Raw genomic sequence first — 16,311 nt, forward strand, 5'->3', positions numbered from 1 at the left:
TGTTGGGCTTTGATAGTCCATCTGCAGCGTATGTATCATAAACCTTTTTAGAGCAGTAAAAGTACCTAACGGGCCCCTGCTGAAAGAAGAAGTGAACGGAGGAGCCAGAAGTCTCATAACGAGACTTAGGCTGTCCGCAAGAAAGACACCTTTTGGTTTGTTTCTTCTTCTGCTGCTGCTGCTCTGATTGTTGACTCTGCTTTTGTAAAATTCCCTCCACTATTTTTTCTAGGGATTCGGCTGTAATTGGTGTTGCTGAAGCAGGAGCAGGTGGGTTGAAGACATCGGGCTGGATGGTGGTCACACGAACACTAGCTGGCTGGCCCTCAGTTAATGAGTGCCATAGTTCCTGTGTGTCCAGTAGTTTTTCAGGGCTTGTATTCATTGCAGAACTGGTGTTAAGGAGCTTTGCCACATGTTTCACATACCCAGAGATGTGTCGCTTAGTAGTTGGATGGAACATGCTGTTAGGATCCGTGGCAGCCTGATGAACAATCTGAGCATACTCCTGATCTACCACTTTCAGGATGTCTTTTTCCCCATGGTGTTTCTGAAGCAAGCCATCTATTGCCTCTTTCATTTGCGGGGTCCACCGTGTGTGGTCTAACACAAAGACACGTCCACCTGTCTTTACAGGTCCAGTGCGGGCACTTCTTGGTGAGGACCTCAGAGGAAGAGGATGTGAAGTCTCTGAAACACAATGAAGTAAGTAAAAATGATCAGTCTAAGGTATAAATTCCAAAATTTAATGCAGAAATGTATATACATAGCACTGTGTTTGCTCACCTTTTGGAGAAATTTGGAAAATTTCACAAGAGGAAGGACTAGAGGCCGGTTGGGAGGCTGATCCCTCAGCAGGCGGAGGAACAGTTACAGATGGAGGTTTTATTTCCTCAGTGTTGGGTGATGGCAGAGGAAGCTTTGGATGAGGTCCTTCTCCTCTTTTCAAAGACTTGTGCTTGTCCCAGTCAAGAGGTACTGGCCGACACCCTGGTTCTTTGTACTCAAGTCCAAATCTTTCTCCAGTGTCCCTGTTTGAGATGTGAAGTGCAGGGTACTTTTCCTGGCCAGTGATTCTTTTTGACGATGTATTTAACTCAGCTATCAAAGCTGGATCAAATATTGCAGGAAGGACAACTCCAGGCTGCTTCAGGTCCACCAGTCTCTGGTAGTTCTATCGCACAACTCCTGTCATGCCCTGCGCTTGGAACAGCTCAGTGGAGACCACATTTCCAGTTACCCACTGAGCCTGATGGAAATGGTAGCCCTCCTGCTGAGACGTACCTCGCACAGGAATCCAGATGGGGACCTTTGCTCCTTCTCCTGGCACATGGTTGAGCTGAAGCGTCCCACCATGTCTGTACATTATTCCCTCAGACAGCTCAGGGTCACTCAAGCATCCTCTGAGAATATGTACTCGCTGAATACGCCACGTCTTCAGCATAGAGAACTTGAACAGAGGGACGTCGTTAGGATCCTTGGCCAGGTGAAAATGCTTCATGACTCTCTCCACTCTGTCCAGCAGCTTTGTGGGCGGTGGTATTTTGGTCCTGCAGTGCTCCCGGATGTGTTGTTTTGTTGGATTGGGAGGCACAATACCACAGGACACATAGGCCTCCTTCAGCTTCTTCAAATCCTCCTCATCTACTACAGAGAAAGCAGCAGAGAGGAGCTGACAGAAAGTGCTGAAAAGAGGGTGATGTTCTGATGTGCACTCCCTTGAAAAGCGCTGCAGACAGTGGAACAAGTCCAGCTTCACAACAATGTTTGAATTGTAGCATGACCTTGAGGCACAGGTATTTGTTAGGGGTCCTGAAGTAGCTGCAGACACGATGGAAGGGGTTGTTCTCCAGGCATCCCAGTTTAAATGCTCACCAGGGATGGATTCTTCGATCTTGAAAGAAGCACAGCAATCCCTAAAAAAAATATGTGAAAGGATCTTTAACAATCAACGGAAAAATTAGTGAATAATTTCCCTAAAAATAAATAAATAAATAAATAAATAAAGAAGAGATTTGGTCTGAATTTGATATCCTAAATCTTTTGTTTTCTCCACAAGATGGTAGCAGCAAGCATAAACATTACATAATTTTTTTTTAAATAGTCATGATTTTTAATCTGTAATATTAGTAGTATTTCAATTTTTGATGTTGTCTTTCTGTATGTGTCTCTCAGGTGAACCACAACAGATTTTGCTGCAGTTTGAAAAGCAGTGAAAGCAGTGGATGGCTGTTCGTACCTGTCCACCCAGTGGAAACCTGCCTTCTCCACTCCAGCGTCATCGTACCTCTTGGCCATCCCCTGGTACATTGGTTCCAAGGATTTTTCACTCTCTGACTGAACCATGACCCAGGAGACAATTAACCAGTTTTCATTCATAATTGCATAGCTGGACATGGTTCCAGATGCTAAAGTGACCTTTCGTGCCACCTTCCTGGTGTGATCGGACCTGAAGACCTGCCCAAATGTGCCTTGGAGGAGTCTTGACAAGGCTGGCTCTTGACGTCTGTACTCCTCTAGCAAACAGTCTGTGAGGTAGAAGGCAGACACAGAGACACCACACCAGCCATTTGGGTCCTCATAGGAGTTGAATGGAAAGGGTGTGTGGCTTTTTCTGAAAAACTGCCCAATGGTCCTCTGTCCCTGTACCCCTGCCTCTGCATCCCAGACGCTCTCAATGGCCTGCAGATAAGCTAAATGAGCTCGTTCATATTTGAGATGCATGAGCTCATTCACTTGCTTGGCCATATCTGCAGGTGACTTTCCGGTGCGTCTGAGTTCATCCACGATTGACTTACAGATGGCCTTCTTGTAAGTGAGAAATGCAGGGAGCAGGTTGGTGAATCTTCTGGGCAGCTTCTCCAGCCAACGAGGACTGTCGGCAAACCAGGTCTTCCGACAAGACTTACAGCAAAGTCTTGACGACAGGATGTAATATTGCCCACTGGTCCCAACAATCACCCGAGGTCGGCCCACGCCAGCGGAAACAACTTGTGGTTGAGGACATCCATGAAGGCATGGGAGGTTGTAATTATTTTTCAGCCTTGACATTATTTCATTTTCAGGTTTCCAAATGAAGAATGGGTGAAGCTGAAAAAAGTTGGGCGACGGGAGCTCAGCCACTGTGTCAATGAGCTCAGGCTGCGGAGGATGACGCCAGAGGGAAATTGCATTGCCAACATTTCTCACAGGACGAGACCCAGGCCACAGCCCAAGATCTTGGAGCTCTGTCCTCATCCACAGTTTCTGGTGCTGAGAACAGTTCCAGCTGTTCATGTCATGATCATGCTGAATCACGGGCACATCAAAAGGTGGCTGAGCTGAGGAAGCTGTCATAAAAATATGAAAACACATGGAATTAGGTTCCTAATAATACAAAACAAAAAAACAAATTAAATTACAAATTTGTAGAATGTGTTCCAAATAGTAGCAACATTATTTACAAAATATTTGAAAGACAGTGTGGAAATGTTTTTATTAAATCAAACTACTCAGAGTAAAAAAACATAAATCATTTTTTGAATGCAATCTGTTCTTACTGTCTTCAGCACTGTCTGCAAAGGAAAGGACTCTCTGTGCAGAGGTTGAAGCTGCACTTGGACTGGAATCTGAAAAGAAGTGTTATCATTCTGTTATTTCTCTGTGGCTTCATTATAATTTTAAGACAACAGATAAAGTAGTTGTGAATAGTATCCAGATAGTGGTACCTATGCAACAAGCAGATCTTTAAAGATTAGTTGAAACTAACCTTTAACCTCTGATTCTTTTGCACTTGCTGTTTCCTTCACCATAAATGACAGCTGTGATGGAAGGGCCACCGGCATTTTTTGTGTGATTGCCAGGACTGTAAATAGTCAGAAGAAAATAAAAATAAAGTTTATTGCCTAAAGATATTTAAAAGTATAAGATTTCTATTCAAGAATATAATTTAAAACTCTTTACTGTCAGCTGTTGAGGATTCTGGTTCACCTGATGCGTCAGAAGGCCTGGATACCGTTGCAGTTGGTCCTAAATGAAGAGAATATATCAGTCACTGTGTAAATCACAACTGAACTCAACAGATGGCGTTGGTGAAAACTCAAAAAGTTGTACTTTTATTCCTTCTGCTCATCAGACTTCTAAAAATATTTAGAAGGTCATTTCCAAATGTGGGAAACAAAACAGACTACAAATTGAACACTTGACTGTTAGCTTTAGCAGGAGGAACAACAGCACTTAAATAAACATGCTGTTAGTAACAAAAAAAAAAAAAAAAAAAGGTAAGCATGCAGAATTGAAATATATACTCACCAGCATCTCCATCAATTCATAGTCCTTTGACATGCAGAGTAACGGTCGCAAACAGCGATATTGTAACAGGAACTTGACCGGAACGTGGCCAGAACACAAGAACATGGTCAAGGCTCAGGGTTGGAGGGTTATTCATCATATTAGAGAATAACACTCCAGTTCTGAAACCTCCGATTTGAAGGAAAACCTGTCTTTGCTCTTGAAGATGCTTTTGACACGGGGGTTCTCTCTGTGTCCGCTGACCCTGACACTGTGTACACAGAGACAAATGTGTGAGAGAAACTAAGTGCAAGCAGAACATATGTTAGAATGTCAGCAATCGAAACCATAGTCTGTTTACTGCTCAAGATTTTAGAGGGTGAGATGTTTAGCATTGCAGCCTCCAATCCTTCGTCCTCCTCCATCACTATAAGAGACAAAATATTAATTGTATACAAAAATTAAGGATCAATCTGGGTGGAATATTTAATTTTTAAGGCAATATTTGCCCTGTCATCTTAACACTTTTAATACACTATTCTTAACTGCTCACCCAGACATTTATCTGGTTCACCGGATGGTGTGTTGGTTTGACTGGAGGAGGACTGTTGTTTCTTGAGCAGGTACTGCTGCAGCTTCTGCATCCTGGTCCCATGAAGGCAGCTCTTCTTCAGTATGAAATCAGCATAGCCATCTTCTCTTCCATCCCAAATTTCTTTCCAAGTGCTCTTGGCCCGAGAGCCAAAACCAACCAGCTGGTCATCTTCAGAAGAGGCTGCTGTAATTTTGCTGGCTTCATAGTCCAGGGCATCTTTAATCTCTTTAAAACTGAGAGCATATTTAACAAAAGTTAACAGGTTGACTTTGCTAAGGCTCTCAGTTATACAGATCCCAGCTTCCTCCTCCTTCTGGAGGTTTCTGATGAGGTACAAAGTGTAACCTGCATCATTTTCCAAGAGCCATCGGAAACACTTCCCTTTGTACTTTCCAAATTGGAGGCTGTAATCTCCCAGGACCTCTGACACATCTGTGACATCCCCTCCTCTTTCCCGGACCACAGTCAAAGCATTCTGCCGCACAACATCCTCTCTCTTAGGCTCAGACTTGTCCCACAGACTGGGATTATTTTTTATCTTCTTGGCCTCAGGAGAGGGATCCTGAAGAAGGAAGCCAAGAGGCCCCTTGCGGAAAACCACACTTCGTCTCCCTGGATAAAAAATGGTCTTCTTCATTTTGACCTGGTGTGGAGCAAAAAAGGATGAATCAGGTATTAAACAAAATACTTTAAAACCTTTGAAATACATTTTCTTTAAATGTTACGATTAATACATTAGAGCTAATCAATGTAGAACAGTACATTTTAATAAAATTCCATTTTTAAATAAAACATAAATAAAACAAGGTTTTGTTGTGGAAAAAAAATATTTTATCTAGAGTCTGGAAATGGCCTAATTAGAAATGTATTAAAACAAATACACCCAAAGTCAAGAGGGACATAAGATATAATTTTTTATCTATGTTTTTATTTACTTCTACTGTAATCAGATCTCCATTTACGAGTATAATCTGATTTGAAAGAGACGTGTTTGATCATCTCACAAAATAAATTGACAGATTGAAATGGAATATATGATTTAGTAAAAATGCTGACTTTATCATCATCATACGTTTGACATGATACGATAGTCCAACATACTGTACATACAGTAGCAATGACAATAGTTGCGGTTTGTTAGGCAGTGTCATAATATTTAAGACATCAGAATGATTTTAATTCAGCTTCAGTGTCAGGCACCGACAAATACACCAAATATAACATTAAATCAGAAGACGAATTATAAAACTAGATAACGCCAGACACCGTAGTAGTACGAAGTAACGCTCCCGCTACATGTAATATATTCGGCCGAAAAGACGCGATCATGACGAAAAACATGTTTTATATCCATCGGCATCACTTACCTAATAAAATGAAGAAGGATGGATGTGAAGATATCGCTTTTCTTTGATATGTTTCCCCTTCTCCGCGTAACGCCGGTAATTTCTCCTAAAAATCTCAGTCGAAAAGCCGGAAAGTTGCCTTCTTCTGAATCCAAGCAAGGAGGGGGGCGTGTCACTCCCGGACATGAGATTGGACAGCGCCACCACGGCATAGTGGTCAAAAATATATTGCGTCCGTAGTGGTTTAGGACTACCATTGGAAATGAATGGGAAACGGTTTAGGGCCGTTTAGCTAAACAATTCTCAGCTGAGGACGTTTTGGACTTCATTAAGGAAGTTGGATCATGATACCATTACAGGTAGTAGGCAGCGCGTCAGTCTCATAATCTGAAGGTCGTGAGTTCGAGCCTCACACGGGGCATGACTTTTTGATTTGTTTTTTTGTCTACCGACGTTTTACGAAGAAATGGTACTCACCGCCAATCATCCTACCACCATTTCTTCTAATAACAAATCAATGCGGTTGGAATTACAGAACTTGCTTCGCTGAACCTTTCCGTTCATCAGCAACACTATCTAAGAGTTAGATTAATGAAATTGCACAATTAACGCATCATTCTTAAGGTAGTAATCAAACGAACAAAAACAAATTCTAAAATTATTAGGACGTTTGGCACTTTTTAACAATCTGTACCCACGACACCCACCGGATTCCGTGTTGGACTTCTTTAAGGAAGTTGGATCATGATACCATTACAGGGCCAGTGGCGCAATGGATAACGCGTCTGACTACGGATCAGAAGATTCTAGGTTCGACTCCTGGCTGGCTCGTAATTTTTTCCAGGAGAAAAAACACGTGTAATTTTGTACAACTTTATGTGTTAAAATGAATGATAATGTTGCACCCTCAGACCACCAGGCGTCACGATCAATTTATTTCCAATTTTTACATATTGAGCTAGTTCCTTCATCCACTTTGTAGGCCTACCTGTAAACAAACCCTTTTGGGTAAAAAAATAAAAAAGTCCGGGACGGCAAAATGTACACGGGGACAGCGAAAATTATAAGCTGTTTATCTCAACGCCTTACTAAAAAGCCCCCTCAGGACTAGAAAGGGCAATACAATTTAAAAACGTGGTCTTCTTCCTAAATTATTATCGGTGCTAGCATGAATCGCTTTTTCAGCTATAACACTGCATTACCTTCGAAATAGACGAACTAAGAAAAACTCTATTTAAAAATTAGATACAATTATGACATATAGAAATTCTTACCTTATAAAACGGACCTTCAGCTAAAGAAACTGTTGAAAGTGCCATTTGGCGACTGAAAGTTGAACAAATTTCGAGTTTAGTAATGACGTAAGCGCGTTAGACGTCACCTGCCCAGGAGGTGGCGCCATTGTTCCACGGGAAAACTTTCCTGTAATTCTGCATTACAATGGTGCTTAGTTATAGTTTGCAAACGAATGTTGATAATGACGTATTAAATGAGGTAAGTTTGTTTAAAAGTCTGTGTAATGTTTAAAAAACCGAATGGTCACTCTGTGGTCTGATGGCGTTGTTGTACTTCATATTAGACTAGTTATTCGTTCATTGCTTTGACATATTTGAATATATATATAGAGAGAGTTTATAAGTGCAGTCGATATGATATAGATTTTTATTGTACATAAAGACGTCGTGATTGAATTAGAAGCGGGGGAGGGAGCAGATGGAAGAGAGGAGGGCACTGGAGTCTGACAGTGGGCTCCGGGCAGACCGACTGCAGATGAAGTTTCCACTCACACTCACCCGGTGGGACTCTCAGGAATTCAAATTAACCGGCCAGACGTCACCGTGCCACTGACATGTTGCGATGTTTCGCGCAGACATACAGAACGTGCTCTTGTTTCGGGTCATTTTGTTGTGTTTTGCACTTTTCCCGGAAGCTGGCTGTAGGTCAGCCGATGCAGGCAGCTGTCATGAGGTGAAGATAGCCTACATGATGCGCCAGATAGGCCCCGTGGAACTGGTGCCAGAAAGACCCGGTACAGGTAAGTCACTAAATAGTATTCAAATCATTTATTATTTTTAACGCATGGTATTTTTAAAATAAACAACATGCATATTACATATAGAGTATTATGAATTAAATGTTATATTTTAGTAGCAGAGTACGCAAAAATTGCACGCAAGAGTTGAACTACTTCAATATATTTTACTCAAGTAAAAGTAAAAAGTAGCCTTTCAAGAAATTACTCAAGTAAAAGTGAAAACGTCTACTCAAGTACTGAGTAACTAATCATTTAATATTACAAAATTACATAATCAAATGGACCAAAATATAAAGTTAAGTACAAATTTTGCTATTTTAAGGACAGAAATGACAATAATTCACATAAGTAATAAAAAAAATTAACACAACCAGGCAGAAGAAATGTTTCCAAATCAATTTATTTCAATATAAAACTTATAAAACTTTAACAAAAACTGCAGGTGTGCGTCTGTGTCTGGTGAATTTTGGTTAAAACATGTTTGTTTTTCATTCAGTGGGTAGAAAATCCAGAAATTTTACTCAAGTAAGAGTAGAGATACTTCATAATAAAAATACTCAAGTAAAAGTAAAAAGTACGGCACAGTAAAAAATACTCCTAAAAGTAAATTTTTTCAAAAAGATTTCTCAAGTAAATGTAACAAGTTACTACCCAGCTCAGATTTTAATAAATTATTGTTTGTGTTACGGCTTATGAGTGGTGCCAATTTATTTTTAGCTTGATAGTGTAAAAAGAAGAGCTAAAAATGCAAATTTATCTTTTTCACTATTTCACGTAGTTGTTTAATTTTAACAGTTTTATAATTTGTAAAGCATTCTTAAGAAATAACTCCTTTACATTTGTAATGATTTGCACTCATTTTTAGTGCAGACATTGTATCTTAGTGCGGTCAGAGAGCATTTTATTTATTTAAGTTAGTTATTTGTTTTTATGTGATTCAATAATGCAAAAAAGTGTTGTTTTTTTCCGTACAAAAATGCCAAAGAGTACATTTATAATATTTTGGAGTTAATTGGGTGCTTTTCAAAGATCTGAAGATAAAATCCTTCCGTATCTAACACCAGTCACAAAATGCAAAGATCTTAAATCAGGTGTGTGCCATTTAATATTTGATCGAACCAGTTTAGAAAAGAAAACAAACTTAAATCGACACGTCTACACAAAGTAGTCAAACAGGATGTGAAAATAAGTAAAACAAAAATAGTTTTTGTTTCACTACAACTACTATAGAAAATAGTGACAAAGTTCATAAAGGTCAGGGAGACTGACGACTTCTGACACTGCAATGATGGAAAAGAAAAGGGAGTAATTGCAAGGAAATGGGTGAAATTGCAATATTCAATAGAAATATTTCAATCATGTTTTCAAAATCTGATCTTTAGTCAAAGTGCAATCTAAGTTTTTTTAATGACAAAACTCCAAAACACACTGCTACTGTTGTAAAAGCTTCCATCTGTTTAAAAGAAATAAAAAATCTCAGTTGAACTATTGATTTTCCTTTTTCAGATTACAGATCTGAGAATATTTAAAACGGTGTTGGATAATCTGGAACAAAGCAGAGGAAATTTGGAATATTGTTTAAAATAAATATTCATATTACACACATAAGAAAAACATCCCTTAGAGATAATAGTGGCATAAAATCTTTACATGTACCTTTTTGTTTCTTTTATCTAAAACTTTTTCATGTTTCACAGAAATGTTATGTGATAGAAAACAATTTACTTTCATTTTTTTTTTTTTTACATTATTTGTTATCTAATTTAAACATATCACCAAAATTTCCTCCAAACTATTTAAAATTTAAACAATAGGAAAATTCCTGATGGAAAAAAATCCTATTAAGAATATTTCTGGAATAACTCTGAAGCCTCAATATTCAGATTTAAATGTAAATGATGGCTGGAGCTTTTTTTAGACTCCACAGACTATATTTTGTGTTAGACAGACGTCTATCTTTTTGGGCTGGGAAATGTGATCCATTTGGTACTCGGAGTGAATGACACAGATCTCGCCATTTCATTCAGCAGTGACTTAACAACATCATCAAGGCATTAACCTTTGCTAAATGTGTGCTAACACTGCTTAATGGTCTGCTGTTATTATCTAAAGCATATGTTTTATTATTAATCTGAACTTAATAGATGTCATTTAACAAAGCTATGCATGAAAGAGCAAATAAATTTCTATTTCTGAGCCAAACTCTTTTTATTTTAGATGCACTGAGAAGAGATCTAGAGGGAAAAAGTTTGTATTTTTAGCAGAAGAAACCATATTTTATGTGACCGTAACAGAAAGAACAAGCGTTTTGACCAGATTGGTATATTTTTGTGCTGTTTAAAAAGCCATAACAATGAGTTATTGGCTGGATAACTCAAACTCTGTGTTATAAAGTAAAACTAAGACATAAAAGTTAGCCGTCTTTTTGTGGGCTATAAGTGGATCATTTGCAGCCTCCTCGTTTTCGAAGAACGATTGTGCTTATGTGACAGTTTGAATCATTTAGATCTAACACAGCAGATGGAACTGACAGCTCAATGGTTCAAAAGTGCATTTTGAATGGCTAGGTCTTTTATTTAGCCAGTTTTTACTGTTTTTTTGGTTCTTTTTCTTACTTAGAACACTTTGCTGAAATTACATATCTTTGCCAGTTTAGTGCATTGTACTTGTCAGCAGTCCTTTTGGAAGATTACATGAGACACAAACCAGTAAGAAATACATTTTAAACAGAAATGGTGGTTTCATATTACAGCTGCAGTATGTAACTCTTTTAATCAGTTGCTGCCCTGGGCGACATGGGCAACCGCCCAGGGCAGCATCTTGTGGGGGGCCCCCCCTCTACAAGTTTTTTACATTAATAAGAATCGGTTTCACACAGTGGACACTCATGGGTTAATTTGCCCTATTGAGTGTCTGACAGGTGAACCGCCGGTAGAGGTGGGTCAGGTTTGTTCTGTGTATTGTCTCGAAGGCATGTGACAAGTTAAACTGTGGAACAGATTGGTTTTCCCCAATCTAATTGCAAAGAAATAAGTGTTAAGGATAAATATTTTCACAGATTCTATGTCTCCTATTACACAGTTGGGACAAAGTGACAGTTTTAAAAAATGTGTAAAAAAAATACTTTCTATAAAAGTCATATATTGCAGCTTTAAGAGCTCGTATTAGTCTTTGTCATTGTTGCTAAAGGAGGCTGTGTTGGTAGGTTTTAAAAATGTTGATGCCAAGCGTAAGTGTGTGACATGACGTCTGTTATGTTACAGACATCATGTTGTAACATGATGTCTGTTATACCACGTTCTCCAAATTACAAGCTGGGAATGCAACGTACTGTAACGTGCTGCAATACACTGTAAAACATCTGAAAGTGGTTTAACTTGAAAGTGAAAGTCCACCTGCTGCCTTGAAAATGCAATTTAAGCCAACAAGAAAATTGTTTTGGTTTTAACTCAGAAATTAAAGTTCATTTAACAACAAGAGACAAGCTTAAACATTGTTTTTTAAGTTTATTAATTGTGAGTTTTAACTTAATGCTGAAATCAATTACTTTTACTCACATTATCAAGTTATAATGACTACTTATTTTCCTTTTGAATAATTACATTTCTTGTTTCAAATTATGAGTCAAATTTCTGATCTGATAATGAATTTTATTAAACATTTTCTACTCAAAAACATTTAGTATGAACAGGACATTATCCTCAAGCTTTGCAGTAAAATGAACATTTTCCTTAATAAAACACAAGAGTCAGATCAACATAACACACTTCCATCTCATGATAAAAAAAAACATCCCGCTAAGCATTCTGGGAAATAGTTCCCACTCCTGTCTTTTTCAAACTCAATTGGAGGTTTGACAAAATTAATAAAAGATTTATACAACCTACTACTGTACGTTTATCTTTCACAAACTCACACATTTAGGTTCAAAATCTAAGTTGACTTAAAGAATAGAAGATAGACACAGCTAAATGCGGCTGGAATGTTTTACAGTGCAGCCGTCTGCTCCTCTGATGTCTCTTTCCCCCCTGATCTCAGTCAGCTGCCTGACAGCTTGGTTTGCAGCCATATATAAATGTCAGGCTGCTCAATGGGGACACATGCACAAAGACGCAACAGTCCATGCACACCGCAGGGATTGGCATGAGGGTGAAAAGTTTACCACTACTCTTGTCATCCTGTCGGCTCCCAATGGGATCACTATGCAATTAGTTTGGTGAAGCACTGAAGTGACTGACAAATCAATAAGAATTAGCCTTATAACTAATGTGGTGGTCAAAGTGCTAACAATGTTCCTCTATTTTATTTTATGACTTCATGCTGGATTGAATCAGTACCTTTGTTATCCGTTATTTATCCTTTTAGGGGAGCCGCTGAGAGTGTGTGTGCATGCTGGGCCCAGCTGCTGTACGAGTAAAATGGAGGACAGTTACGTGGCAGCTGTTCGTAGCGAGATGCAGCACAAGATGCGATCCTACAGCTTCGAACTCAAATACCTGATTGATGGACATAGAAAGGCCTTCCAAGGTAGGAGGGTGAAAGAGTATGGAAGTGGTGTGGATGATAAATAATTATTTGTGTCTTAAGTAATTAATGCCTCAAAAAAGTATTGAAAGTTTTCACGTTTTCTCAAATCAAGTGAAAACAACATGGAAATCAATGGAAAAATGTCTTGTTCCACTACTTTAAAAAAAAAAAATCAATATTAAGAAAGTATTGACTTAAAAACAAGCTACAAGCTCCTATATTTAGCTGAAAAGTGACTGGTAAGTTATTTTTGTGTTATTTCCAGTGTACTACTGTATTTTTTACTAGAAACTAAACCAGAAATACTTGGTAAGATTTTGTGTTTTTATAGTGTATTTGCCATTATTTTGTAGAAAACAGATTTCAGTTTAACATTAAAGGTTTTTTGTTTGTTAATTTTTGGGGGGAAAAAAGTTATAAAAAACAACACAATAAATTTTATTGATCATGTTTGATTGGAAAAAGTAATAAAAAGACTAAAACATCCGACAGGTTGAATACTGTTTAAAGGCATTTTTCGGGACGGACTGATGGATGGATGGACAGACACTTTATTGATCCCCAAATTTTGTTTTTCCAGCATAGCACACTATAAAAATTAAAAATAGGTAAATAAATAATTAAATAAATAAAATTATAATAAACATATAACAATAAATAACAATTGTAAAGCCTTAAGGAGACACACATCTCGCTCAGTATATTGCTGTTCGTCTTCTCCTGAAATCATTTTAAAAAATGGTCCAAGAAAGAAAAATAAAAATCCATTCATTCCATTAATTCATTAAACTGATATAATTTCTGCTTTATGACCCTGAAACCAAAGTGGTCACCAGCAGCAGTCACAGTTTCAAGAACTGAACCGTTCTGTCAAGAGCCTGTCATTCTCACTTTGTGTGTTCATCATGAAATAGCCAGTTTGTGTCAGCTTATTTTGTCAGGCGCCTCGGTGGCTAGCCAAACAAACAACCGATGTTCGATTGAGTCTTTGAGGCAGCGAACTCTTAGAGGGAGCAGCGGAAAACTTTGTTACAACACCCGGCTCCCTTTCTCCGTCCGTCTTTGATAATCGGGTTTTGTTCTCGACCAATGAGATAGCGAGGGACGAAGAATGTTTACATTCAGTACGTATCTGCAGCAAAGTGTTGTTGCCGTGGGCAACAGCCGGTCTCTAACGGGCTGCTATGAATAGGAGGAATAATACTCTGCTTGTCCACTTGTCTCTCAACACCATTCACCACCGTGTGTGAGCAAGCGTATTTATGTGTGTGAAAAAGCAAAAAGAAGAGCTTGTAAGACTTTATGTGATTTTGTGCGTAGATGTGTCAAGCTGTGTGGAGATTATTAGATTGGGTTTATTGATGGCACACATGACAAACATGCTTTGTTTTGTTTTGTTTTGGTTTTTGCCATCCTGCATCGCATCCCACCTCCTCCCAGGCTCCATTTGAATACACGCAGGCTCAGTTCCAGCTACTATTTACGCCCAAAGGATGGCTTAACCATCCATGGGTATAATTAATGCGAACAGCCATACACAAAGAGGAGCTAAACAAGACCAAAGGAGGCAGCACTGAAGACAGAAAGTTTGGAATTTGGAGACAACGTTCGAAACTTTTAGTAACAACAGAAATTAATTTAGTATTTTTGATGGCTACAGAAGGTTTGTCAGAATAAAAAAGTATAATTCCTGTAAATTTGAGTAACAGTAGACTTTTGAAGCAAATGCTTTAAGCTGTCATACTTGCTGACCATTTAGTGCATTATTTTATTTATTTTTCGATATTATCTGACACGAAAATCTGAAAAATGTAGCATGCATTTATATTTAGCCCTTTGTAGCTAATATTTTGAAGAAATCCTCTTTTATTCAGTAAAATATCTCAGATTGGATGAATGAGAAGTGATTATAACCCACTGGAGAAACTGAGACATGTCCCACTTGTAGTGAGGCTTTCTTTATTTCTTGTGGGTCTCTCTAGTGTGCGTGTGTGTGCAAATATGCCGCATGCTTGAGTGTGTTTCTCCTGGCACTCTAAGACCCTTGTACACAGCTGTCGGCCAATCAGAGAGGGTAAAAAGCTAATCACATGTCCCCATGGGGAAGACTTTGCAATGTAATTTGACGCCTTATGTATTTGGGCTGCCATCTCCCGGGCGTGGGTATGCGAAAACATAAAAGCTGGTCGCTCTCTCTTAGTCTGTTTTACTTTAAAGAGCACCGCCACTGCTGGCCCAAGCATGCTCTTCAACAGCCAGCCATCTGAAGAAGCATTGCTATTGCATTCAGTAATTTTTAACTAAGTTTGTACTTATCCAGTGAATTTCCTAACGAGTCCCTTGGACATTCACGCAATGCCAGCTGTGATTCTGAAATGCAGAGTCATAAACACAGAGAGAGAGAGAGAGAGGATAACTTGGTGAAAGTCAGAGTTAAATATGCATCTCTTTTAGTGTTTGTGTGTTAGGACGTCTTCAGACTGAAACCATCTTTCAAATACACACATTATCTGTCATCGCAGGTAATGTGCCATCACAGCCTTTGGAAAGTGGCGGTTGCTCTTTTTATTGACATAGGAAACATGGTGACTCATGAGACGGGGCCTCTCATTATCACCTGACTAAAGATAACAGTGTAGTGAAAACGAACTCAAGGATGAATTAAGTTTGGGCTATTCTTGCTCACATGCAAGAGAATGAAGTCAGTCCAAGGTCGGTTAGGACAGGATTGTGTTTTTGAAAAATTGCTGTTCAAAAATTAATGTTCTTTTTTTTTTATCCAGCTACGGTTCAGGGTGGCTGTGAGTGGAAGTGTTTTACATCTATGCACAACTTCTCTTTAAGCTTACTAGCTCTTTACATAATTAAATGAGGGTATGACTCAAAGAGTCCAGTCCATTTTCCAAAGGGTGTGTGTCCATGAGTCATCTTTGTACTTTTTTTGTATTTATATTTGTTAGGAACTGGGTAAGTTCAATACAGAACAAATTTGTGTTACTGATGGGATTTGTCTATTCCTAATTTCTTATGAAAAGTGAAATTAAGGATGTTGTGTAACAATAGGGTTTGTTTAACTATGAGGTAATTAGTGCTAAAGGCAATTATAAACACGATTCGTCATTTAGATCAAAATTACCAAGTTGGGGCACCACCTGATTACCAGGAAATGATAGCAAAAATAGATTTCAGTCTCATAAGGTTTGGTATTAAATAACAGCAGATGCAGGATTAAGTTTAGCACTGACTTTCTCAAACAGCAAGGCTCTGGTCACAAATATAGAGTAAACATAGACAACTTCTGTCCAAAATATAAGAATTTATCAACAAAAATATTTCCAGTTAAAATACTTTAATCAACAAACTCACTAAGCTAGTAACCTCTATAATCTATTAAGACTAGTAAAACTGTCAAAAAGTAAAACAATAAATGGAACAAATAATAATAGAAACAATTACCAATAAAATTATATAATCTTGTCACAATAACTGGTTTAAAATTCACGTTATCTGGATTAATTATGAATGACGCCAAATTAGCA

At 38.4% G+C, this 16,311-nt stretch overlaps 2 protein-coding genes and 1 non-coding gene across 4 annotated transcripts in view; 2 read left to right on the forward strand and 1 right to left on the reverse strand.

Annotated features, from left to right (window-relative positions):
- Positions 1-601: 601 nt before the first annotated feature.
- Positions 602-7,843, reverse strand: LOC102233567. 2 transcript variants are annotated; one of them, XM_023339174.1, is made up of 10 exons: positions 6,232-7,843; positions 4,823-5,507; positions 4,631-4,696; positions 4,291-4,540; positions 3,943-4,008; positions 3,749-3,844; positions 3,540-3,608; positions 2,240-3,329; positions 787-1,916; positions 602-690 (listed from the first exon to the last, which is right to left on the reverse strand). In XM_023339174.1, exons 6-9 carry the CDS (start codon positions 3,822-3,824, stop codon positions 1,175-1,177), a joined length of 1,977 nt encoding a protein of 658 aa, XP_023194942.1. In that variant the 5' UTR covers positions 3,825-3,844; positions 3,943-4,008; positions 4,291-4,540; positions 4,631-4,696; positions 4,823-5,507; positions 6,232-7,843; the 3' UTR covers positions 602-690; positions 787-1,174. The 2 variants fall into 2 exon arrangements, with proteins under 2 accessions (XP_023194942.1, XP_023194943.1); XM_023339175.1 differs by lacking the exons at positions 4,291-4,540; positions 4,631-4,696; positions 4,823-5,507; positions 6,232-7,843 and having other exon boundaries at positions 3,943-4,262.
- On the forward strand, positions 6,969-7,041 carry trnar-acg. The gene has a single exon. It is a non-coding gene; the product is annotated as a tRNA-Arg (tRNA).
- A 98-nt stretch (positions 7,844-7,941) lies between the features above and the next one.
- Positions 7,942-16,311, forward strand: part of LOC102226156 (glypican-5-like) — a 56,738-nt gene continuing 48,368 nt past the window's right edge. The window contains exons 1-2 of the mRNA XM_014471038.2: positions 7,942-8,245; positions 12,611-12,772. Of these exons, the coding sequence (XP_014326524.1) occupies positions 8,068-8,245; positions 12,611-12,772 (340 nt within the window). The 5' untranslated portion in view covers positions 7,942-8,067. The remainder of the gene's footprint in view (positions 8,246-12,610; positions 12,773-16,311) is intronic.

This window comes from Xiphophorus maculatus, chromosome 9 (assembly GCF_002775205.1).
Source record: "Xiphophorus maculatus strain JP 163 A chromosome 9, X_maculatus-5.0-male, whole genome shotgun sequence".
Classification (NCBI taxonomy): Eukaryota; Metazoa; Chordata; class Actinopteri; order Cyprinodontiformes; family Poeciliidae; genus Xiphophorus; species Xiphophorus maculatus.

Bases quoted from the DNA above. Each gene is read 5' to 3' on its own strand.
- LOC102233567 (XM_023339174.1), bottom strand. From the start codon at position 3,824: ATGCCGGTGGCCCTTCCATCACAGCTGTCATTTATGGTGAAGGAAACA. The intron at 3,609-3,748 runs GTTAGTTTCAAC...ACTTCTTTTCAG, and splicing joins AAAAGAATCAGAGGTTAAAG to ATTCCAGTCCAAGTGCAGCT. The intron at 1,917-2,239 runs GTACGAACAGCC...TATTTTTTTTAG, and splicing joins GGTTTCCACTGGGTGGACAG to GGATTGCTGTGCTTCTTTCA.